Source organism: Xenopus laevis, chromosome 9_10S (assembly GCF_017654675.1).
Source record: "Xenopus laevis strain J_2021 chromosome 9_10S, Xenopus_laevis_v10.1, whole genome shotgun sequence".
Taxonomy (NCBI): Eukaryota; Metazoa; Chordata; class Amphibia; order Anura; family Pipidae; genus Xenopus; species Xenopus laevis.
In genome coordinates, this window is record NC_054388.1 from 44,985,213 (window position 1) to 45,010,688 (window position 25,476).

Sequence of the window (25,476 nt, forward strand, 5' to 3'; positions counted from 1 at the left end):
CCGAATTAGATGGGAAACCAAGTGATTTGACCTTTGTTCTGCACTGATTTCCATATTGAAAGAGCCTTTAATGATTTTAATATCAACCTGACAAAGGGAACCAGACAACTTTGTCTTGGGGACACAATGGGGGCTGAATAGCTGTGTGCGGAATGTGTGAATGTCAGGTTCTGTTGATATGGGGACCGTTCGCTTGTGTGTTTTTTCTTCCCCTCTCTGCGGTAGGGGTGTAACTTTCACATCATCTGGACACCCTGAGCTCTTCTTAGCCCTGAGGTGACCCGGGATGACCTCTTCCTTTTTTTTGGGATGGTGGATGATAATGTGTTGGATGGGGGGTTGTACTGAAAGAATCTGTTTGGAAGGAAAACACTAAAAACCTTCTTAAAAAAAAGAATGTCATTTGCATGCTCCCAACCACTTAAGCATCAGCACAGTCACACAAAGGCAGAGAATAGAGGAATTTGCCCTGCCCAGTGGAATTGTGGGTAGGAACATGCTAATAGCCCAAAGAGGAAATAAAAAAAAAGAGCCCCAGACCCCTGGATATCCTTACACCGTAGTAGCCACATGAAATTCAAAGAAGATTCTTGCTGTAGATACCAATGTTATTAACCCATTACAGGGGTGCAGGGGAAAATGAAACCGGAAACACAAATGCAGCGCGTCTGAGTGTTCTTGTTTTATATTCTGTGTGGGCTTGTGTCCAACATTAGACTCAGTCCAATTACAAATACTGAAGCATATCGCTCTCTCTTTCTCGAAACACTGCGCCTTTAACATTAAAGTTACTCCTTGATTCCACTGTCGAATCTGGCTTTGGCATAAGATATAAAGAAATAAATTTGGTGTGCCCAGAACATACTGTCTGTATTTATAGATATGAGTAGGAGCTGCCATATTATTCCTCTTAGTCAGTACAATATAAGGGTATAGCTTAATGTGCACCCAGAATATCCCTTATCTGTATATTTGTATTTATACATATGGGTAGATGGTGCCATATTGTTATCCTTAGACAATATAGTATGAGGGTATAGCTTATTGTGTGCCTAGAACATTCCTTCTCTGTATATTTGTATTTATACATATGGGGAAGGAGTTGCCATATTGTTTCCCTTAGACAGCACAGTATGAATGTATAGTATATTGTGTGCCCAGAACATTCCTTCTCTGTATATTTGTATTTATACATATAGGTAGATGGTGCCTTATTGTTATCCTTAGACAATATAGTATGAAAGTATAGCTTATTCTGTGCCCAGAACATTCCCTCTCCTTATATTTATATTTATACAAATGGATAGGAGTTGCCATATTGTTTCCCTTAGACAGCACAGTATGAGGGTATAGCTTATTGTGTGCACAGAACATTCCTTCTCTGTATATTTGTATTTATACATATGGGAGAGAGGTGCCAATTTGTTCCTCTTAGGAAGTATGAGGGAATATCTTATTTTGTGCTTAAAGCATTCTGTCTGTCTCTGTAGAGCATTCTGTCCGTCTCTGTTTATTTGTAAATATATATGTAGGTGGGAGCTGCCATATTGTTCCCTCAGATGAAGGTTTGCACATAGAACTTTCCTATACTGTACATTTATAGTTATACAGACTTCCTTTAATGTACTTATCATGCTCAGTATCAGCCCATTGTATTTATTTCTAGATCTATGCTCTGTGTCTCTCTACAGTTCATCAGCCTCCAACAAATAAGCTTGACTCTATACGCCACGCACGCAGGCTCTGAGCTAATGCACCATTGCTCTTTAACTGTGCTCCCTTGTGATCCATTTGGCTGTGTTTCTGGCAATCCAACAGAGCCGACAATACGGCGGGTATAATTTTGATTAAAAAAAAACACAATAAAAATAAAAAAAAAAGCACTGAATCTCCCAGAACTTTCTCGACTGGGATGAAGTCAAATATTTACCATTTTAACTAAACTCCCGCGCACGGGGATTAATCAGAATAAAGAGAAACAATCCTGGTGGAAGCGGCTTGGCACTCTCTATTAACAGGGGCTGGACAGGCCGTTGACTCATTATGTCAAGTCTATATAAATATATTGATTTTTTTTCCCTGTTAACATCTTTAGATATTTCAACAAACAGACACATGTATAACTGGATAAATATTTGGGGCACATAAACCTCTATTCAGAGAGGATTCCAGTGGAAATGATCTCACTAAAACCCTGGAGGACAGAAGGGAAAAAAACAACTCCTTTTCCCTCTTACTAAGAAGAAAATACAATTTGGAAGTTTTCTGGGAAATCTGTGATTTGAATCAATGTGGACAGTCTCATGGGTAGAGTGACAGTTCTATGGAGCAGTTTGTCTCTCCCTGGGTCTTTTCTTGCAGATTAGCCCGGGCGAGGGAGAAAGGCATGCATTATCCCAAACGCCAAAATAATTACTAGGGGCTGATTCAGGGGCATTTGGAGCTGCACAAAGTTATAAATAAAAAAAAATGTACTTTTATGTTGTATATATCAGGTATTGACATAGACAAATGTCGGATTATTTTATCCAGACAGCAGAGATTTTTCAGTTTTTCTTTATTGGAGGAATTGGCCCCCAATAACTCCCTGCAGCCCTAAGGGGTTCATTAGACAAATAAAACAATGATATGAAACAGAGATCTTACCTTTTGTGGGATTATCTGCTCTATAGAATCCCCTCTGCAAAGTGAGCGAGAACGAGTTCCTCTAGGATGTCTTTTCCCAAGGAAATGGCCACGTGGTGCATGTGGATTTGTCCTGTATCCAGTCCACCTGCTGCCGGACCAAAGATGCAGGATATCCAAGTTTTGTGGTAGGAGTGGAGAATCTGGGGCTCAACCTTAAGTCCCACTTTGTCGTGGAGACAAGGGAGCTGGTGGGATTTCATGGTCCTATGCTTTCCAAAGAGCAGAAAACAGAGTTTTCATCCAGTGTGAGATCAGCTGCCCCTGGGTATGGCACAAACACAATTCAGGGAAATCTTCAGAATCTGTCCAAACACTTTAATATATGAATTACAAATAATAATAATACATTCAAATAAACCTTTCCAAAGAGTACAAACTTATTTTCTCAATTATATAACATGTATATAATTGATTATTTACCTGCCTCTGTTTAATGGGGGTAAATATATGGTCACAGAACCCTTCAGTAGCTTCTAATATCCTTTTCATTTACAGTAGGGGGTACATTATTTTTTATAATACACTGAGAGTTCCCGGTTTAACTCAGCCTGCAGCCTTGTGCCTTTATATGGTCACAGAACTGCTCAGTAACTTCTACTATCCTTATAATTCACAGTAGGGGTACATTGTCCCTTATAATACATGAGTGATACTCAGAGTCCCCTGTATAACTCAGCCTGCTGCCTTGTGCCTTTATATGGTTACAGAACCCCTCAGTGACTTCTAATATCCTTATTATTTACAGTAGGGGGTACATTATCCTTCATAATACATGAGTGATACTCAGAGTTCCCTGTATAACTCAGCCTGCAGCCTTGTGCCTTCATATGGTCACAGAACCCCTCAGTGACTTCTAATATCCTTATAATTTACAGTAGGGGGTACATTATCCTTCATAATACATGAGTGATAGTCAGAGTTCCCTGTATAACAGCCTGCAGCAATGTGTCTGTCTGTTATCCTGAGACTCAAGACTGCCCTCTTGTAGCTAAATTAGTATTGCAAATTTATGTCACTAATGAATGTAATGCAACACAATGATGTAGATGTATTTAGCAAAGCAGGCAAATAGACAGCTTTTCACACCTGAAATTTCAGTGTTAAAATTGGAATTATATGATATCTTGTTCCCAGACTTGGGAAGCTCTCTGCATTTCCTTAATCTTTTATAAAAGATACAATAGTTATTACACCACTTGCATGCAGAAATTACATTAATCTCTACACAGATGCCTTAATATACTAATTAGACGGGAAGCTCAGCATTGTGCCTAAAGCCTACCAAACACCATAATAAAACATGTTGGGAGGATTACATAGAGAAGCAGTGGAGGGACGCAGCCATTATGGCTGTACCGGTTACAGAAAACATGCACAATTGGTTTAGTTCCGCATTTGCTTCAGGCTCCCTAATGGTATGCATGTGGATATTTATTTATAGTGCTACTTGAGTACACAATAGTGTACATTAAAATTATACAATATGATAATATTGATAGTAATAATTACAAAAATACAGTATGAATACTTCATTCAAAATGAGGGGCAACTGCAGTATCCCCCTTGTGCAGCATAAGTTGCAATGAATAGGGCTTGTGCCAAACAGACTTTTTGTCTAGAAAATTAAATGTTTTTTGTTATTTCTTTAGCTAATCGGGAAAACCGAAGCCCAAATATGTTTGGTTCTGGTCTGTAGATAATTAGCTAGAAAAACAATGAATACCAGAGATTGTTCCTCATTAAACCAAAAGCAAAGAGTATGTAGGAAAAACCCTTATTGCACAAGGAGGGGATACTGTTCATTTAAGAAACAAGAGGAAGGAGGAGCCTGGTCCATAGTCAGAACCAGACTGGCAATCTGTAGATTCTGGCAAATAAACCCTTGCCTGTTCTGACTTTTTTTCTCTCCTTCTCTCTCGGCTGTTTGGTACCACCATCTAGGCCCCCTCCTGCAGTTTATAAAGTAAAACACAAGATGGCGCACTTAGTATTTCAGATAATAAACCGAGTGTTTACATGAGAACACACAGGTTGCATAAATTCATTAACTCCAGGTTAGAAAGAAATTATATATATATATATATATATATATATATATATATATATATATATATATAGATATATATATATATATAGATGTGGGGTAGATTGTAGCACTCCAATAAAAGCTTTTTTCACAATACCCGTGAGTGCTCTTAACTACATATTCATATGCTATTTTTTGAAGAAGCACCAGGGACGTGACTGATCGATGGTGAGTGCCGGTTTAACAAACTGACTATATATATATATATATATATATATATATATATATATATATATATATATATATATATATATATATATATATATATATATATAATTCTCATCAGGCTGGAGCACACACACAATCAAGGCCGACTGCCTGGGTGCAGGTTACAAATAGTATGTATAAAACAGTCTTGAAAAAACCGCACTCACAGGACTTTGTAAAGATGAAAAAAAGAAAAGTTTTATTACGACGTTTCGGCTCTAATACTAGAGCCTTCCTCACGTGGGGTCACCTGAGGAAGGCTCTAGTATTAGAGCCGAAACGTCGTAATAAAACTTTTCTTTTTTTCATCTTTACAAAGTCCTGTGAGTGCGGTTTTTTTCAAGACTGTTTTATATATGTATATATGTATATATATATGTATATATATATATATATATATATATATATATATATATATATACACACACACCACAAGCTGCAGCACAGGCAAGATACAATGGAATCTTTTTCTACCCTGATACAAGTGCATGATATAAACCTAGAAACAAATACTAATTCCTGCCCCACATGACTAATTTTCAGACCCTGAAAAAAAGGGTGTGGGGGGGGATTAACAGTAAATGCTGTTTCACAGCTTTCGTTGATGAAATCAGGAGACAGATTCCTGTTTCTCTGTGTTTTCTGCTAAAACTGTGAAATCTATTGGTATGTAGGAGTCATGTGCAACAAGGATGAACCAGAAGGCATGGGAAGGACTGAAGGGCTAAGAAGTCCGATAGGGAAAGACATATAATTTTATTATAAAAATCGAACACAGAAAAACAAGTCACAACCTGCACCCAAGACTCATATACAACAGATCTGAGCTTCTTGGTCTAGGGAGCACCTTATTATTAGCATCAAGAGTATAACATAAAAGGTTCTGAGTGTCCAAATAAGCCACTAGAGAATCAGCTGGCTGCTGGTATGGATTCAATTGCAAGGCTGAATTCAGTTTACTGCACCACTAGATTGCAAGTTGCTTGGGTTTGGTACATCCTTATAGTTCCAAAACTTATCCCCAATATTTATTGTTTCTCTAGACTCTAAGATCTGTTGGCAGGGTGCTATTGGGTGAACAGATTAATGGATTATCTAGAAATAAGGGGCAGAAAGGCAAGAGCAATGAGGTGTGTTCTGGGCTGCTGGGTGAGCAGGTTAATGGATTATCTAGAAATAAAAGGCACAAAGGCAAGAGCAATGAGATGGGTGTGGGTGCTTCTGGGTGAGCAGGTTAATGGATTATTTAAAAATAAGGGTCAAAAAAGCAACAGCAATGAGATGGGGGCTTTTGAGGAACAAGTTAATGGATTAGTTAGAAATAATGAGCAGAAAGGCAAGAGCAATGAGATGGGGACTGTTGGGGAGCAGGTTAATGGATTAGCTAGAAATAAGGGGCAGAAAGGAAAGAGTAATGAGATGGCTGCTGGGTGCTGCTGTGTGTGCAAATTAATGGATTATCTAGAAATAAAAGGCTGAAAAGCAAGAACAATGAGATGGGTGCTGGGTGCTTCTGGGTGAGCAGGTTAATGGATTATTTAAAAATAAGGATAAAAAAAGCAACAGCAATGAGATGGGGGCTTTTGGGGAGCAAGGTAATGGATTAATTAGAAATAATGGGCAGAAAGGAAAGAGCAATGAGATGGAGACTCTTGGGGAGCAGGCTAATGGATTAGCTAGAAATAAGAACAAATAAAAATAAGGAAAGAGTAATGAGATGGGTGCTGGGTGCTTCTGGGTGAGCAGGTTAATGGATTATCTAGGAATAAAGGGCAGAAAGGCTAATGCTTTTTGCAAGGTGTTGCATGCTGTTGGGTGAGCACATTCATGGATGGAATGCACAAGTGCTGGTTGCAAGATGGGGGTTGCAGGGTGCTGCTAGGTGAGCAGCTGAGAGGTAAACCATCAGATAAGCATTGAGTTGAAAGGAGACTGTATCTCTCCCCCTCCCTTTTTGTAGGGAGGGAAGTGATTGTGGGACATCCTGACACGAGACTTCCAGCCCGTCACACTAACACAAGCTCTCTGCACGCCAGTTCCCCAAGCTTGGCAACTGCTATCAGGACTGGAGATTTGCCTGAAGTTGGTCCCTACATGTCCAGTCACAGTTCTAGGTAGAATCCTCCAGTCAGATATGGGCATTCCTGCTGGGGATGGATGACAAGCAACAGGACATCCAGAGGTGAGTGTGCAAATACAACACCAGCTAGCAGGTGGCCAAAGTACAGTCTTGTAGCTTGAGTGGGACTTAAAAACCCAGCAGCCTGTGTTGGATTGTTTGCTGAAATTTGTCACTCAACAGTTGATTGTTTTAGAGCACATGTTATCTTTGTACCTGGGACCTTGATTTAAGAGAGTGCCTATTATAACAGGCTGGATACAGTGCACAGACTTCCAGTGGAAGTGGAAAAAGCCCAATTGAAATGCAGAGGAACACATTTTGCTTTCCTTGTCCCATTTTGGATTGGGAATTTTGATGTGCCAGTACTTGCTGCCAACAGGTTTCTTGTATTACTGTTTATAAAACAGTAAACATTTAGAGGAAATAATAGGGGACTGGGATTATATTTTGGGATTCTGCCTTTTAAAGGGATACTGTCATGGGAAAAAAAAAATTCAAAATGAATCAGTTAATAGCGCTGCTCCTGCAGAATTCTGCACTGAAATCCATTTCTCAAAAGAGCAAACAGATTTTTTTATATTCAATTTTGAAATCTGACATGGGGCTAGACATTTTGTCAATTTCCCAGCTGCCCCATGTCATGTGACATGTGCCTGCACTTTAGTAGAGAAATGCTTTCTGGCAGGCTGCTGTTTTTCCTTCTCAATGTAACTGAATGTGTCTCAGTGGGACATGAGTTTTTACTATTAAGTGCTGTTCTTAGATCTACCAGGCAGCTGTTATCTTGTGTTAGGGAGCTGCTATCTGGTTACATTCCCATTGTTCTTTTGTTTGGCAGCTGGGGGGGGAGGTAGGAAAGGATATCACTCCAACTTGCAGTACAGCAGTAAAGAGTGATTGAAGTTTATCAGAGCACAAGTCACATGACTTGGGGCAGCTGGGAAATTGACAATATGTCTAGCCCCATGTCAAATTTCAAAATTGAATATAAAAAAAATCTGTTTGCTCTTTTGAGAAATGGATTTCAGTGCAGAATTCTGCTGGAGCAGCACTATTAACTGATTCATTTTGAAAAAAATTGTTTTTCCCATGACAGTATCCCTTTAATGAAATAAGAGATAACCCATTACTGGGGTAAGTATCAGTGTAATGGAATTTATTCTTGGGAGGTGGTGCTGTTCTGTTTCTCTGGATGGCAACAGGTGAAAAGTGGCACTGCAAGTACAATATAATACGTGTAAAGTATATTGCGGAGTTCCTTAGAATCACATTTACGTTAATTACGCAAAAGAAAAACTGGGGTGTAGTTCCCCTTAAATCAAATAGCAGTACAAGGTGATAGGAATGGAAGAGAAGCTCAACTCAAGAGCTTTCAGTCTAGGACATCTGCCTTATCCATAAAACAAACAAACAAACAAAATGCAAACAACTGGGAAGTTGAGAAGCTCCAGTTTCTGTTGTGGAGAAAATCGATACTAAATTAAGGAAGTGCAGGAACAGGAAATCAGCTGCACAGCAGAGGCAGTAGTGATAATCTCTGTCTTCAACCTTATTCTGAATTTCTCTCCTTATAGGTCAACGGGACATTGTGACACCTACCTATGCACCCGTCCAGCCCGGGTGAGTCCTGATTTTGCATTGTTTACTTTTTCCTTCCATTTTCAAATTTGTCTATACTCAAATATACTGTGGTGGCATGTTCTGGGTGCCCAATAAGCTGTACCCTCACGCTGTACTTTGTAAAGGAAAAAATATGGCACCTCCCTCCAAAATGTATAAATACAAATATACAGAGAAGAAACATTCTGGGTACACAATATAGGGAAACAATATGACACCTCTTCTCATTTGTATAAATACAAATATAGAAGGAATATTATGGACACACAGTAAGCTATACCCTCATACTCTAAGCGACATAGCAACTCCCTCCCACATGTATAAATACAAATATAAAGAGAAGGAATGTTCTGGGCAAGCAATAAGCTATACCCTAAAGTAGAGATGGCTAAGCGTGGGTTAATTTGTAGGCTCAATTCTGCAGTACACACCCCTGCCACAGGTGTAGTCGCAATATGCATAAGGAAAACAGGAACTGTGAATGAGCCAATGAAGCAGTGCTAGCTGCAAAAAGTGTTTGTTCGAATAAACACTTTTTGCAGCTAGCACTGCTTCATTGGCTCATTCACAGTTCCTGTTTTCCTTATGCAATAAGCTATACCCTCATACTGTACTGTCTAAAGGTGGCCATACATGTAAAGATCTGCCAAGGCAAGGTCACCAAATGAGTGATTCTTTCACCAATATGCCTACGCAAAGAAGGGCAATATAGGGCTAATCTGATCTGTAATGTAGGCCATCAGGATGAGTACTGGACTAACGCACAGATGTGGTTCTCGATCTGACAAGAAAATCAAATCTGACTGAATTTAGGCCAGATATTGGTCAGGTACGTCAGTAGTACTAGTCCAGAAGGAAGCCTACCTCCCAAAATTTTGTAAATAGAAAGAGGGATAAAAAGAGGTGCTGCGCGGCAACATTTTTTTGACCATGCCCATTTTTGTGGTCACACCCCCTTACTACCATGTCCATTTTACAAAATTTGGCAGGTTATGAAAGTTATAACACATTTCTGTGGTTTTACAGTTTGGCTAATGAAGGCGTTAAGCTGTTAGTCTAAATTCTCCCAAGAGACCTGCTTATCTTAAACTGTTACAAAAGTACCTAAGTATCTATTCTGGGCTCTCTGTCAAAAGCCAATTAAGTTTTAGCAACTTTGTATCTTTTTCTGGTTGTTCAGTGCAGGAGATCAAAGTGAAAGTCGGGACATCTCAGTAACAATCCGGGACTGCGGGTTGAGCTGTCAAAATCGTGACTCTCCTGTGAAAAACGGGACAGTTGGGAGGTATGAGGAAGATATGGCTCCTCCCTTCCATATGTATGAATACAAATAGGGAAGAAAAAGGGAAACAATATGGCACCTCTTTCTCATATGTATAAATACAAATATACAGAGAAGGAATGGTCTGGGCACACTCTGTCCTGATGGGTCTGACTCTTGAAACAATATTGTAGAAGCCAGTTGATTAAGAGAGCTGGATGAGAACTGACATTTGCGACACTGTTTCAAGAGTCAGAACCAGAGAACAGAAAGGCATATTGGAAATGTTGGAAATCACCATTTCTTTCATAACGTAAAAAAAAGTGTTTATATAGTTTCCCTTAAAGACTGATGCTGATGTCAGTTCATACTAAAAGGTCCCTTCTAACTAGGTTACAATATTCCTGCCCAATTCTGACTGATTTATCAAACAGGTTTTTTATTTTTCCCATGGGCTAATAACAAGCACCCAAGCCTGTAACCTGTTATTAGAGAGACTCAGTGAAAAACCCAATAATCATGATGTGCCCATAAATACTGTAGTCTATGCTGCCAAGTTGTTATCCATCCAGTGAATCTGAACTAGAATGGCAGTATTAGGGCAACATGGCAATAGTAGGATACGATAAAGGCAGTAGACAAAGAGAAAAACAGTAGGGCATTATAATTGAGAATGTAAAACAAGATTGAGACAGTAGGGCAAGACAGAGACAGTAAGGCTAGATGGAGGCAGTAGGGCAAGATGTAGACAGTAGGACAATATGGTAATTGTAAGGAATCGAATAGTAAGGAAAATGGTGTCCGAAAACAATATAGGGACAGTAGGGCACAATGGTGACACTAGAGAAAGTTGAAGACAGTATAGAAAGTTGGAGAAAGCAGAGCAAGATAAAGACAGCAGGAAATGGTGGCAGAAAAGCAATATAGGGACAGTAGTGCAAAATAGTTATACTAGAGAAAGATGAAGACAGCAGGGTAAGATGGAGTAGAAAAAGTATAAGAGTGGAGCAAGATCAAGAGAACACAATGGAGAGAGTAGAATAAGATGTAGAGAGTAAAGATGAGAGGATGGAAAGAGTAGAGCAAGATGGTGACAAAAAGACAGGGTAGAGACAATAGGATACGAAAAATGTTCATTGCAAATATTCTAACGGGAACTAAATTGCACCAGTGCAGTTACCCATAGTAAAACCAAAGCTGGTAAACCACGTATTGGAAAAAAAACCTTCACCCTTCAGTCAGGGACACCATCAGTGGGTAGAGAGGGTACTACAGTAAGTGGCACCATGGCAGAGGGGGATACAAAAGGTGTATTTACTTATTGCAGGATAGTAGCATCTGATCTCTTGCCCGAACCCCTCCATATTGTTTTACTGTCTTTAACTTGTCTTACAGACTTCATCTTCCAACAGTCTTCCACTTGCCTTACTGTCTCCTGCCTGCCCCACTGTCTCTTGCCTACCTTACTCTCTCCTGTCTGCCCCACTCTCCCCTGCCTGTTCCACCCTCTCCGGCTTGCCTCACTCTCTCAGGTTTGCCCCGCTGCCCCCAGCTTGCCTTACTGTCTCCAGATTATTCTGGTCTGAGCATCTTGGCCAAAGATGCTATTACATACAGGGACCTAGACTGTCACCCTTAGTTAGGACCTCCCCTCTACAAGCCAATGAATGTCTTTAATAAAAAGGCCTATCAGCAAAGGTCATAAAACACATATTCCTATAATAAGGAGGTGGTGATTCACACATTTGATCCATCTCTTATTCCATCTAATTACAGTCCAAATGTATTTAGCAATGACCCCATTAATTGGTCACAGCCCAGTGGGAAGTACTAGCAAATAAGATTTTTCATGTCTGGCAGACTGTGGCCCAATAGGATTGCAGGGCCACTCTGTTGAAGTCACATTTGCAGATGGCTGGGTAGCAATGCCAAACCAACCATACAGCAGTGCATGTGGCTAGCATCAGCTAATGTGGCTTCATATCAATCACAGGTTGAACATCACTGCACTCAGTAAATCAGGCTGGGGGAAAAACAATATATTTATTTGGTCAGTGAGAGTTTAGTTCATTCCGGCGAGTAAGGCCAAAAGCCAGGACTTTTGCTCTTGTGACTCATACACTAGTGTCCTGACTAGATATGAGCTCATTGTACAAACCACAGATTAAATGACAGGGCTGAGAGCTGTGGGTTGGGGGAGGAAGTCAGATACATGACCCATAACTATACAATTAGTAGAATCAGTGATTCCTGCAGACCACTTGCATCCGTGCTGAATATAAATATATTTGCATGGCTTCTTATGCATTACAATCAATAGTAGTATTTATGCTAATCTGTGATTTGAGGGTGGGGTGCATATGAAGAGAGTGAGAGAGGTGAGACCACTAAAGTGCTTCTAAAAGGAGAGGGTGAGAGTTCTAAAACTATATTAACTAATCCCAGAATAAATGCTTCTACTGACATGAACTGGAAACATGCCTAATGCTTCAGGCCAAAAAACACTTATATCTTTACTTCCAGCTTGTTATCATCCAACGCACTGGAGGCATTACTGAAGTAATCTGTCTGAAAAGTGCTGTGTGTGCCAATGGACTTCATATCTCCACCTTACACAATCCTATGAATTGGCTATTTGTGAGCCATACATAACAAACTTAATTTGGGTTGAGGAGTAATATCACCAGACAAAAGCATATAGTAATGATGAAGACAGTAACAGCAGGTCAAGATGGCAATATAAGGATGTGATATAAGGACAATCTGGAGACAGTAGAGCAAGATTAAGACAGCATGGCAAATTGTTGAGTGTAGGGCAAGTTGGAGAGAATAGGACAACAGAGGTCGACTGTAGGACAGGATGAAGACTGTAAGACAAAATGGGCAGAGGAAGGCAAGATAGAAATAGCAGATTGTAGTAGTAGGACAAGATGGAGAGAGAGGTACAAGATGGAGAGAGTAGGACAAGATGAACACAGTAGGAAAAGATGAACACAGTAGGGCAAGATGTCGAGAGTACAAAAAGTTGGAGACAGTAGGCCAATATGAAGACAGCAGGACAAGATGGAGACAGTAAGGCAAGATGGAGACAGTAAGGCGAGATAAAAGATGGTGAGAGTACAACAAGTAGGAGACAGTAGGACAATATGGAGACCGTAAGGCAAGATGAAAACTGTAAGGCCAGATGAAAACAGTCAGGCAATATGAAGACAGTAGGGCAAGATGGAGACAGTAGATTGTAATAGTATGGCAAAATGGAGAGAGTAGGGCAAGACAGAGGCATTAAGTGAAGATGGAGACAGTAGATGGCGACAGTAGGGCAATGTGTAGGGAACAGGGCAAGATGGAGACAATAACAGTGTTGTTGAACCTTCAGCACTTCGGTTATAGTTGCAGTACTACTCCCTGCACACTACATACAATACAAGTTATCTTCCTCCTTTGGTCCCAACCCCCAGGGCAGGTGTGGGTCTGCATGAGGCAATACACATTTAATGGTTAATTCTGTGGCTGTACAATCAGCACCCCAGGAAGTACCGGCACCAAGAGGAAGTCAGGGGGTTTTCAAAACTGTTGTTTACAAAGTTTCTCTTCCACTTCTCAGTCCCCTCCCTCTTTGTCAGCCCTGCAGCCTGATCCAAGTGGCTTACTGATTCCACCTACCAGCAGCTCAGTCACTAAACATAATGCCCCCTTTACATTCCAGGTTGTTGAATTGGGGCCCTCATTCTCCTTTACCTTCATAGTGTGGAACAGTGACCTTCACCCAAAGTGGTGCTGCTAATACCAGGGGAAAGTGGCATGGTGATTTGTCCTTTATCAGCTTTGTTTACCCTTTAAAGGAGAACTAAACCTTAAAAATAAATATGGCTAAAAATGCCATATTTTATATACTGAATTTATAACACCAGCCTAAAGGTTCATCTTGCCAATTTAGCAATAATCCAGGACTTCAAACTTGTCACAACTTGGAAAGTGTCTGTGACACTCATTTGCTCAGTGGGCTCTGAGCAGCTGTTGAGAAGCTAAGCTTAGGGGTTGTAGCAAATTATCAAGTAGGAAATTAAATTGGCCTTTAATATAAGCTGATGCTACAAGGCTGATTATTAAAATCTGGTGCTTGTTGCTTTGGTTTCTGTGCTGCCATGTAGTAATTATGTATTAATTACTAATCAGCCTTATATTGTGACATTTATATTCTATGTGTAGTGTATGTTTTGAGTAGGTCCCTAAATTCAGTAACTAACAGAAGCACAGAGCCTGTGCAGTGAATCAGTAGAAAAAAAGATGAGGGACTACTGGGGCATCTTTGAAGACATCGATCTTTACTGCTAAAGGACTGTGGTTGTCTTGGGCTGATACAGAAGCACAAAACATAATGTACAACATTTTAAAAGCCTACTTCTTTAGTTAGACTTTAGTTCTCCTTTAAGCACCCTATAAATTAATACAACACAAAAAAGCAGCAACATGCAGCTATGTCGTTCCCTTGGTTATAGACAAATTAGTGTTACCACACACACACACACACACACACAAGGACCAAAACCTTTGCCTCTATCGCCATTTCTCTGCTCTCCACGTCCCCATGCCCATTTCAGTGCTCTGTGCTAATGTCTCTGGGTGAGGGAGATGCTGCTGACAGCACTAACACCGGTCTCTGAACTCTGGCTTAGGCACCTGATATTGAGGATTAACTACTCCCTGTGTCCTGCGCATACACACACTATGCTTACTAAAGCTTCCAGTGAGCACCATACAGAGGCCTATTGTGGTATAGGGAGAAGTGATATTGGTGCCAAAAGTCAGTAGACAGGGGATTTGCATAGTCACGTTCCCTACAAATAAAAAAACACATTGGACAACAATGGATTTGTCTATTCAAATATATGCCCAGTGCTGCCTTTCCCATACTGATTTCACAGGAAAGGCAAGCACTTCATCACTTCTTGCTGTGCAAATAATCCTTTATTTTAGCCAGTTTTACCACTCTGAATAAAAAGATAACTAGAATACATAGTAAGTTAGGTTGAAAGACACACATCCATCAAATCAACCTGCTAGTTGATCCAGAGGAAGGCAAAAAAAGACCCATCTGAAACCTCTCCAATTTGCCTCAGAGGGGGAAAAAATCCTTCCTGACTCCAAAATGGCAATCGGACTAGTCCCTGGATCAACTTGTACTATGAGCTATCTCCCATAATCCTGTATTCCCTCACTTGCTAAAAAGCCATCCAACCCCTTAAAGCTATCTAATGTATCAGCCTGTACAAGTGATTCAGGGAGAGAATTCCACATCTTCACAGCTCTCACTGTAAAAAACCCCTTCTGAATATTTAGACGGAACCTCTTTTCTTCTAATTGGAATGGGTGACCTTGTGTCAGCTGGAAAGACCTACTGGTAAATAAAGCATTAGAGAGATTATTATATGATTCCCTTATATATTTATACATAGTTATTATATCACCCCTTAAATGCCTCTTCTCCAGCGTGAACATCCCCAATTTGGCCAGTCTTTCCTCATAGCTAAGATTTCCCATAACTTTTACCTCTGTAAATCAATAATGTCCTGTTTGAGCACTGGAGACCAAAACTGTACGGCATATTCTAGATGGGGCCTTACTAGTGCTCTATAAAGTGGAAGAATGACTATCTCCTCCCGTGAATCTATGCCCCTTTAAATACAGCTTAAAACCTTATTTGAAATTGATGCTACTGACTGGTATTGTTTTCTGCAGCCAAGGTTATTATCTACAAGGACTCCAAGGTCCTTTTCCATTATGGATTTGCCTAGTGCAGTCCCATTAAGGGTATAAGTGGCTTGGATATTTTTACATCCCAGGTGTATGACTTTACATTTAACAACATTGAATCTCATTTGCCACTTAGCTGCCCAGATTGCCAGTTTGTCAAGATCGTGTTACAAGGATGCCACATTCTGGATGGAATTAATTGGGCTGGATAATTTTGTGCCATCTGCAAACACTGATACATTACTTACAATACCCTCCCCTAAGTCATTAATGAACAAGTTAAATAAAAGTGGACCCAATACCGACACAGGAATCCGGGGACCAATAAAACTGAAAATCCACTGCTTTTAATCAGCTTCATAACGTATCATCCGCATGTAAAAGGGTTGCCCTAATCCAAATGTTATGTTGATAATTTGGTCTTTATACTATCGTTAGCACATAGTGGCCAATGTGTATTTAGCTAAACAATAGAAAGGCCAGTGTAAATGCCGGTGCATTCTGTATCCCTGCAGTGTAGTTAGAGAAAGGTCCCAATACTTCCCTGGAAAATATCACCAGTCTCAGCTCTGGGCTGTCAGTCTTTATAATGTGGCACTGGGGAAAGTGGATCCATGGAACAGATGTCCAGTGGTAGTACTGTGGGTTATCTGGGAAAGGGAAGTTCAAGCTGCTGCCCAAAATGCTTATATTGGCATCTTTGCTATTTTTGCAGAGCTCTGGGGAAAATGTGCCAATTCCAATAAAAAAACGAATTTATATAACATTGAATAACCAGCAGCCACATACCAACTGTTATACTATCTGCCACTAATTGGAGGGTATCGCCCCTTGATGAAGGGAGAGGGACTGTATAAGGCAGTGATCCCCAACCAGTAGCTCGTGAGTAACATGTTGCTCTCCAACACCTTGCATATTGCTCTCAGTGTCCTCAAAGCAGGTGCTTATTTTTGAATTCCAAGCTTGAAAGCAAGTTTTAATTGAATAAAAACAAAGTATAGTGCCAAGTAGAGCCTCCTGTAGGCTGTCAGTCCACATAGGGGCTACCAAATAGCCAATCACAGCCATTATTTGGCACCCAAAGGGACTTTTTCATGTTAGTGTTGCTCCCCAACTCATATTACATTTGAATGTGGCTCACAGGTAAAAAAAGGTTGGGGATTCCTGGTATAAGGTATCACATGTTAATTGTGTGCCCCATAAACAGCCTGTTGTGTTCTCACTTACTGGATGGCCCCCGTCCCCCCACCAGACATCCCAGTTGCGGTTTTAGCTCAGTTTATCTTTTTTTTTTTTAAATCCACGTTCTGCTGTTTTCTAAGAAGTGGCGCGAGGCTGAGTCAGAGCAGGAAACCTCAGTTCTTAAAAGCACGTCCTGCCTTGCTCTCCTTAGGATGACAAATAGCGAGGGGGGGGGGGGAGAGGCTGGGCCAAATAGAAAATCCAAAACTGAAAGCCATTGACACGAATTGGAGTAAGAGATTGTGAATCTACATGTTAGAAGGGGAAAAGAAGGTTCAGATTCAGAATTAAGCTTTCTTCCCACACTCTTGGCTAAATATGTCAGCCATCTTCAGGCAGCAATGCTGTAAACTGAATAAAGTAATTTGGATAAAGGGCTTGGATCCTGCCAGCAGCACTTAATCTGTTTCCAAGCTTTGCCAGACAGAGATCTGATAGTAACTGGCATTGCACAGAAATAATAACAGATCTGAGATTGGGACAGTGAGCAGCCGCAAAGCAGTGCAAAACACAGTTATCACTTCCATCAGGTCAGAGAAGCAAATGAGCAGAAAGTCACAAACATGATTTCTGCTACACACTAGTAAGCTCCACTGAGCGACCTACGAGTGAGAAGGCCCTGCAATTCTGAGCAAAAGGATTGTAATAACCATGTGTTAATGTACTACACAACAATGAAACTTTAACACTGCACTTCCCTGTAACTAAGGTTGCTACCTGGCTGGTAAAAATTATGGTTGATCCCAATGTTATTAATAGGGAATTAAGATAAATATATAAGAAGCCCAGTATTATTTTTTTTCCAGAAAAGGAGGCAACCCTACCTGTAATATTAATTCACCACCCTTGTTAAGCAAGGCAGAGCACTCACCTCAAATCTCACCCTAACTGGTCTTCAGGCTGGGTCTCCTTAGTCATAACAAGCAGGGCCGCTACTGCGGCAGCGAGTGGCCAGTTACAAGGGACAGCAAAAACTCAGCCCTTGTAAATTTAAGAGCCAGATTTACAGGTTTTAACCCGGAAATTTAGCTCCGCTAGTGCAGAGAGCGCTATCTAAATTGTACATTATATTATATTCGTTTTATATTCGTATAATAATGTTGCTTTCCATTAAAAGAAGAAGAGCATCTCCAGAGAATTTAGGATCAATTCCATTGATCTGTTGTAATGAGAACAGGGCTGGAACTAGTGGAAGGCAGAAGAGGCATGTGACTGTAGTGCCATGGTGGGGGGACATTAGGCGTGTCCCTCTTTTGTCGCTTACCACAAGTCCAGGCCCTTCTCCATCCACCGTTGCTCACTGGTTCTATGACCAAATGAAAGCACAAAGCCATTTAGTGCTTTTATACAGGTCATGGAACTCCAAGACAACTTATAATATCCTCATATTTGAACAGGAGGTACACTACAGTAAAAATCCCACTTTACATCCCCTGATTTTACGTTTTCCCTCATTTGACATTGTTGTTTTTGAGTCCCAACTATATATTATGCATAAAACATTTCCCTGATTTTACATTTTCCTGGATTTTACACCATTTTTTCCTGGTCCCCTGAAAAAATGTAAAATGGGGGTTCTACTGTATTTATTACAATACTCAAGTTACAGTGAATCATGTGACCGAAATTAACCACCAATTATAATTGATGACATTGCTAAGAGCTGTTTATACGGATAGAATATACAGGAAATTCATGGATCTTGTATATAAAGCAGCATTCCAAGCCAGAGTAAAACAGTGTTACTACAGACTCATATTTTTGTGGCTAAAATGGTGTGTTCCGCTATACGCTGACAGGCGTTTCATCTTCTGCATGAATATATATATATATATTTGGGGGGTGAGGCAGGGCAGAGTATTTTTATCACCCTTCCCTTTATTACCCAGAACCACAAAACTAAACAGGATGAGTGAGGCAACAGTGTGGTTTGATGTCTGATAAGCAAGTCTGCCATGCTTAATTCTATCTCTCTAACCTAACTGCAGGGCTGAATGGGTTAAACACTTGCCACCCAACCCAGAGATATGACTACTGTATGCTCCATGATAAATTTATATTTCAAACTGTTGAAGTTAACCTTTAAACTTGATTTTAATCAATCAGATTAGATGATGAAAGCCCTCAATACCGTCTTGTTTCTAAACGCTTGCTATTTTTAAAAATGCGTCATACTCAAAGTGTTATATTGTAAGTAATTCGAGAAAGGGAAATGTTAACATTGTGCAGAGGAAGGATCTATTTCCTATTTTCTCGCTGCTGAAATCAGGAGTGCAAATGATTCTGCCCCCCCTTTGTTTCCATTATAACTATTGTATTGCACAGAGGAATGGATGTGTGGCACCTGCCCTGTGCCTTCCTGCGTGCTTTCTGCATTCATTTGCATGGGTATCAAGAGCACCAGTCATTACAATCCCATATATGTGTGTGTGTTTATGCTCTAATATTCACTACTGTTCATAGACGGGAAGCAAATTAGGTTCCAGAGAATTTTTCACTTTGGTTAGGCATTTACACACAGTATCTGTCTGCTTGTTTATCTGCCTGCAATGCCATAATTACCAGATTTGAAGAACCAGAAAACAAAAAGGGACACATTACAAGCCAATACATTGTGCATGGCTGCAGAACATACTGGTGGTTTACATTTAAGAGTAGCAATTGAAACAGAAGACCTTGGGCTACTTCAGACTCTCTTGGGAGAAACCAAAATATTACAGGACAAATTGCAGGGGAGCAGGTGCTGATTTAACTCTACCTGCTCCCAAGGCAGATCAGTTAAACAACCTATATCATGTTACATTTTTTATCACGGGTCCAAGACTATGGTCTCAGCAGGATAAACTGGAGCAATAGAAAGTTCATTATTTCAGACTGTGCCACAGTGGGGGCACTTGCAGATTGAAAGACAGTTGTAGCTTACAGGTAAAACCTCAGCACTGTGAGTAAAGCCTGGCAGCTCATTCTCTGACTTAAAAAGAACTATGGACCTTCTCTATGTTTCTAATAACCCCTTGCCTCTGTTTTGGGTTTAACACCATTAAGATTCAGCAAACTTTGGTCTGTCCTCAAGCAGTGGCAGGAGGGGAGCTCAGTTTGAAGGCCATTTAGAACTAGGTCTGAGATCTGATCGTATCGATATCCCTAAAAGCTTAGTTTGATGGCCAGTTAGGGTGACCTTTGGGGTGAGTACTTAGGTTCCCTAGATTTTATTGGAACTAGGAGGTTACACTCATCACCTCTTAGATCTATAACCTTATTATGAGATATGGTTGTCCCTGAGCAAAGGCTGGTCCTCCAAGGGGACTTGAACCTTCAACCACTGTGCAAACCTAAGCAAAAAGACATTTCACAGGGTTCCAAGAAGATGCTTTCTTTACCTTTGGCAGAAAATGAACTGTGAGACTGATTTAACACAGCTGCTGCTTAGGCCAACCAACTGGATCTTTGCTTTTATATTTTATATTTTAGTTGAAAGATTCAATTGAATGGCCAGTTAGTTACTAGGGGTAATTTTTTTTTTTTATTTGTTTAGAACAAACAAAAACACTAACTTACAAAGATATGGCAAACTAACCCACATAAATTGTATACAGTCGGGAATCAGGTTTATAACGTTGCTGGGGATGACGTCCAGGGTTCCCAAATTCTATCAAATTTGTCCAACGCTCCTCTGGGTAAATAAGTCAATTTGTACAGTTCCAATTGTGTGTTAACCACGTTTTTCCAATAATGGATATAAGCGGTGGAGAGTTCATCCAGTGCATGGCTATAGTTTTTTTCCCATAAAACAGAAGAAGTCTCAATAAGTCTCTAGTAGAGTTCAAAAGGGCCACAGAGTGTACCAGACCTAACAAGCATATTCTAGGATCTAGGATTCTTGGAAGATATAGTTACTATGGGTAATTAGACTTGTGCAATCAGCACTGATAGCATTTTATTAGCTTTGATAACAAGGATATTAAAAGAAGTAATGTTTAAGGGTATAATAAATCAGTATATGTAAATATTATCTTTGCAACAGACCTGCACTAAACAATCTCTCTGCCGCATGTGACCAGCCAGCACATTATCCGTGCAATTGCGTTAGAGGAAACCGTAGGCTGGGATGTTCCACCATGACACGGGAGGACAGGGCATACATTGCACATTCTATAACTCGTGCATAGGTTAACATCCCAACTTAAACCAGGATTTAGTGATCTCTGCATTCTGTCAGTCATGTGACACAGGATATGGGCTGTAGGTGAGAAGCTTATGGCCACATCATTTCAGCAACTCCAAAGTCAGCTACCACCTACAAGTGTGCACTTTTGTGAGTGGCCTCAGCCAGTTGGCTGTCAGTATCGAGTGGAGTTGAGTAGTAACATAGTAAGGACTGGGGGCACTATATTCCTACACTTGCACATTGGGGGTAGGGGTGCATCAGAGTGGTGCAGTGATGTAGGGGTGCAGTAATGAAATACTGTATACATGAGTGTGTCCCTTGTTTCTCCCCAAATATAGGATATGCCATAAAATGCAGAACACATCCTGCACGGAGGACAGGATTCAGCATGCTCTGGAGCGATGCCTGCATGGATTGAGCGGTAACACAGACATCTCATCCAATTGGACAGGTGAGGCGGGGCACCCCAAACTTCTCTTCTCCCACTAATCACAGGTACAGAAAACTGTACAATGTAAGATACAACGATTTTCATGAATGAAAGGAGTTTTATGTAGTCTTCTAGTGCAGTCTCCCTGTAGAACTAATGGCTGAACAATGATGCTAATTGGCACACTTCATTTAAAGGGGAACTTTGGCTTCCACCCCACGTGACATGTTTGCAGTCCTGGATCATTGCTGCTATTGAGAAGCTGAAACATTAGGCTGGTACAATAAGTTCAGTATGTAAAATATGGCATTTTTAACAATATTCATTTAGGTTCTCCTTTAAGACAAAGTATTGCAATTGCACATATTATGTGCTTTGCACTGCCAGTTACTGCACAAGCTGCATTAGCTTGCATCGTTCATAGTCTCCAGGGAGCTAGGAGGGCCTCATACTGTACCAACAGGAAATAAATGTGACTTTCCATTTTATCCACTAGCTGGACTATGCCTCAATTACTGGAGCCTAGAGGAATTAGTGAACCGTGATGCAACTAATTATATTATTCTGGCAGAGAAGACCTTGGCAAGAACGAGGGAGGTGAGTGACCAGGAGGTTGGCACAAGCCAAGATATGATTTTGATTTCTGTTGTGTCAGTTTCTTCTGTAAAAAAACTCATTGGCTCATTTTGAGCTGGGAGTTGTAGTGCAACACCTGCAGGTGGCTATAGGATATATGGATTGAAATGGCAGTATATTAAAACAAGCAAAATGTGCCAAACATATAAAAAAAACTGCAAAATCGATAGGTCTGCCGTTGGCCTAAAAACTTGTCACCAATGCTGTGGGGGGAAGAAATGCACATACTTGGCTGTAACACACAAATAACAGCAGGTGCTGGGATTCCCTGGAGGAAGGTGGGAACCTGCAAAGAATGGGAAGTAGAACTACAGACATCTGTGTGCTGAATGGGCCGAGACAGAGGAAGGATCCAGCTTCCTAAGTTCACTCTCCTTTTCCATCTCTGAGCAGGAACAATGGGCAAAAGGGACCTGAGACCGGAGAGGGGGTGGGGCAAGGGAAGGAAAAATCGCCTTTGGTTCCCAAACTGGATGGATGTCATTAATCAGGCAGGAGACTTGAATTAATCCCTGTTCCCTCTGCGACCTCAGGGGGTATTTCTGGTTTTCAGGGGGAGAGCGACTGGTCATTGAGAAATATATATATATATATACTTCCTGATGACGGCTCGAGTCTAGGAGGCGAAACGTCGTAATAAAGCCAACAAGTTTTGTTTTTCACTAAAAGACCTGTGTGTGCGGTTCTTTTTTGCATATAGATTACTGTTTATAACCAGCACCCAGGCATTATCATATAGTGACTGGTGCACCAGCTTTGAACTGTTATATATATATATATATATATATATATATATATATATATATATAAAGCAATAGAAAGTACCTCAACAGTCTCAATTAGAGTAACTGATTTTAAAAAACAAACAAATGAAATTCCAATGTTTCCATCACATCATCATGATCTTCCTCAGGGAAAAAAAAAATAAAGAAAGCTTCGTTTTTTTCTTTGTGATTGAAACACTAGAATTTTATTTTGTTTGTTTATAAAAATCAGTTACTTTAACTAAGCATGTATAGGCTTAATTCAGGGAGATCTGAAAGAGCATCTCATTTACTTCCACAGGCGCAGAAAAATGGCGAATACGAACTTCTCACACCACTGGCGTTGATGTTTTACTTTGCCGTGCTTCGGGTAAGTTCCCAGTGAAATAGTGATGGGGATTTTTTTTTTTTAATACAGGGTTTTTAGTGAAACTCTTCCTCCTGTTGCAGGCCCCATATATCCCAGAAACATCTGACCTGCTCCCCAAAGCCTTTGAGGTGTTTCATACGTTCCTCACATGGCCGGCTCCCTATTGTCACGTCTACCAGGAGATGCTCAGTTTTATCAGTGAGGAGCAGAAGGCACCAGGTACCAACCCACATCACTTAAATATCTGGGAATTTGTTACTTTAAAGGGGTGGTTCACCTTTAAAGGGGACCTGTCACCCTAAAAAATAATTCCAAATTATTTTATATCATGTTAGTTTTACAAAATAAACTTTACTTACACTATATTTATTATTTAATTTTTTTTCCTTCAGTCTTGGAATTACACAATTTGAGATGAGCAGTGATATGTAGGAAGTGCTGAATGGAAAGTGAAAGTAATTTACTGCCCCACCTCTATGCCTTAGGCATAGAGGCGGGGCACACAATATTTGATTGACAGCTGAGATATTAAACACCTTTATAACAGGTATGGATGTTTTAATGAAATAAATAATTTGTGTTCTATGTTTAATTTGCAAATGACTTTCATTATGCAGCTTTTTGTGTGTAGGTGACAGGTCCATTTTAAGGTAACTTTTAGTATGTTATAGAACGGCCAATTCTAAGCAACTTTTCTATTTGTTTTCATTTTTTTTATTTTTTTTTTAAAGATTTATAGTTATTTGCCTTTTTCTTCTGACTCTTTGCTTTCAAATGGGCGTCGCTGACTCCCTTCTAAAAAACAAATGCTCTGTAAGGCTACAAATGTATTGTTATTGTTACTTTTTATTACCCTAGTTACCAGATTGCTTAAGATGCAAATTGAAGAGCTGCTGAATAAAAGGCTAAATAACTCAAAACCACAAATAATAAAAAATTAAAACAAATTGCAAATTGTCTCAGAACATCATTCTCTACAGCATACTAAAAGTTATCTCGAAGGTGAACAACCTCTTTAAAGGGTTTTTTAAAGTCCATATGTAAGCCTAGATTCAGATCAACAGCTTCCCCTGTTAGGGGGGGGGATCAAAGATTGGGTGGACCATGCATTGACCTGACTGATCATATGTACTCAGGAATCACGTATCAGCGATTGGTGAGAACTGAACAAGGAATTCCAACGAGGTCGTCCTGCAGCAGCACAGCGTGAGTATCAGCCTTGATTCATAAATGGAATATTAGTCATTAGAGCTCATTTTTAAATGCAGCTGAGGGTATGATTGAGCAAAAATGGATGCAAATGTTTCAATTATTGATGCCATTTATTTTACTTGTGTCCAAAGAATCTACGAGCGTTTCCCAAAGTTGCAGAAACAAGTGCCTCTGTCCAGCCTATTGAAGCAGGAGAACCTAGGAGCTACTTCCACCTTCAAGCTGGTGGTAGCTCCACTTCCATTGATCAGCTGCAATGTTGTTGGAAGTGTTGGGGGGAAATGTTAAATTATGGAGAAAAAAACATGGTGAATTGTACTCAAAACTCCACTTTGTATACTGCATTTCGTCACAAATTTTCTCTATTAAGTCTAGGGATGCACCGAATCCACTTTTTTGGATTCGGCCGAACCCCCGAACCCTCTACGAAAGATTCGGCCAAGTACCGAACCGAATCCGAACCCTAATTTGCATATGCAAATTAGGTGTGGGAAGGGGAAAACATTTTTTACTTCCTTCACATTTTTTACTTCAAGTCACATGATGTCCCTCCCCACCCCTAATTTACATATGCAAATTAGGATTCAGTTCGGCTAGGCAGAAGGATTCGGCCGAATCCCGAATCGAATCCTGGATTCAGTGCATCCCTAATTAAATCACTGGACATCTTTGCCACGAGGTGGCTCAGTGGGGAGTGGGTATTGTGTATTAATGCTTCCGCATAGTGGCAAATAAGTGAATCACTAATGTGTTCCTCTGTAAAGCATATTTATCCCTGTCTCGGATCTCTCTGGCTTTAGGCCATCATTTCATTTAAAAGCTGTTTTTTCCACTCATTTATTAACAAAATGTCAAGATCTGTTGTTAATCTGTTGTGAAGACAGCAGTGCTGTCTAGTCAGATGATTCCCAATATG

General features: G+C 40.3%; 2 protein-coding genes across 6 annotated transcripts in view; one reads left to right on the forward strand and one right to left on the reverse strand.

Moving 5' to 3' along the window:
- The window catches only part of ntn1.L (netrin 1 L homeolog), a 130,861-nt gene that overhangs the window by 62,324 nt on the left and 43,061 nt on the right, over nucleotides 1-25,476 (reverse strand). The window contains exon 5 of the mRNA XM_018238584.2: nucleotides 2,647-2,949. The gene's annotated coding sequence lies outside the window, so the exon portion shown is untranslated. The remainder of the gene's footprint in view (nucleotides 1-2,646; nucleotides 2,950-25,476) is intronic.
- The window catches only part of pik3r5.S (phosphoinositide-3-kinase regulatory subunit 5 S homeolog), a 29,767-nt gene continuing 10,575 nt past the window's right edge, over nucleotides 6,285-25,476 (forward strand). For 2 of the 5 annotated variants that reach the window (XR_001933383.2, XM_018238588.2), the window contains exons 1-7: nucleotides 6,285-7,163; nucleotides 8,678-8,723; nucleotides 21,487-21,599; nucleotides 22,075-22,175; nucleotides 23,280-23,348; nucleotides 23,429-23,567; nucleotides 24,485-24,554. Coding sequence is in view for 3 of the 5 variants with exons in the window: in XM_018238588.2 (XP_018094077.1) it covers nucleotides 7,139-7,163; nucleotides 8,678-8,723; nucleotides 21,487-21,599; nucleotides 22,075-22,175; nucleotides 23,280-23,348; nucleotides 23,429-23,567; nucleotides 24,485-24,554 (563 nt within the window). In the remaining 2 variants the exon portion in view is untranslated. The remainder of the gene's footprint in view (nucleotides 7,164-8,677; nucleotides 8,724-21,486; nucleotides 21,600-22,074; nucleotides 22,176-23,279; nucleotides 23,349-23,428; nucleotides 23,568-24,484; nucleotides 24,555-25,476) is intronic. The other 3 variants (XR_001933382.2, XM_018238587.2, XM_018238585.2) reach the window with 3 other exon arrangements.